The following is a 257-nucleotide window of genomic DNA, read 5'->3' on the forward strand; positions in this document are numbered from 1 at the left end:
CCGGCTGGGCGCGGGCGACTGCTGGCGAGGCGCGTGGAGCCTCGCGCTGGTTCCTCTCCGTCTCCTCTCCCGGCCCGGGCCACTGAGGAGTTCGCTGACGCCGGGTGAGCTGAGCCTGCCGCCAAGATGCCGGCCTATTTCCAGAGGCCGGAAAATGCCCTCAAACGCGCCAACGGTGAGTAGGGAATCGGAGCGTGCCGGCCTGGGTCGGCCCGAGGCCTCGGAGGTCGAGGGCCCCGGGCCTCCTCCTTGCTGCT

General features: G+C 71.2%; 1 protein-coding gene across 1 annotated transcript in view; it reads left to right on the forward strand.

Annotated features, from left to right (window-relative positions):
• EIF3A (eukaryotic translation initiation factor 3 subunit A) overlaps positions 1–257 on the forward strand; it is a 34,771-nt gene continuing 34,514 nt past the window's right edge. The window contains exon 1 of the mRNA XM_077779599.1: positions 1–175. Within this exon, the coding sequence (XP_077635725.1) occupies positions 127–175 (49 nt within the window). The 5' untranslated portion in view covers positions 1–126. The remainder of the gene's footprint in view (positions 176–257) is intronic.

Source organism: Crocuta crocuta, unplaced genomic scaffold (genome assembly GCF_008692635.1).
Source record: "Crocuta crocuta isolate KB4526 unplaced genomic scaffold, BGI_CrCroc_1.0 scaffold138, whole genome shotgun sequence".
Lineage (NCBI taxonomy): Eukaryota > Metazoa > Chordata > Mammalia > Carnivora > Hyaenidae > Crocuta > Crocuta crocuta.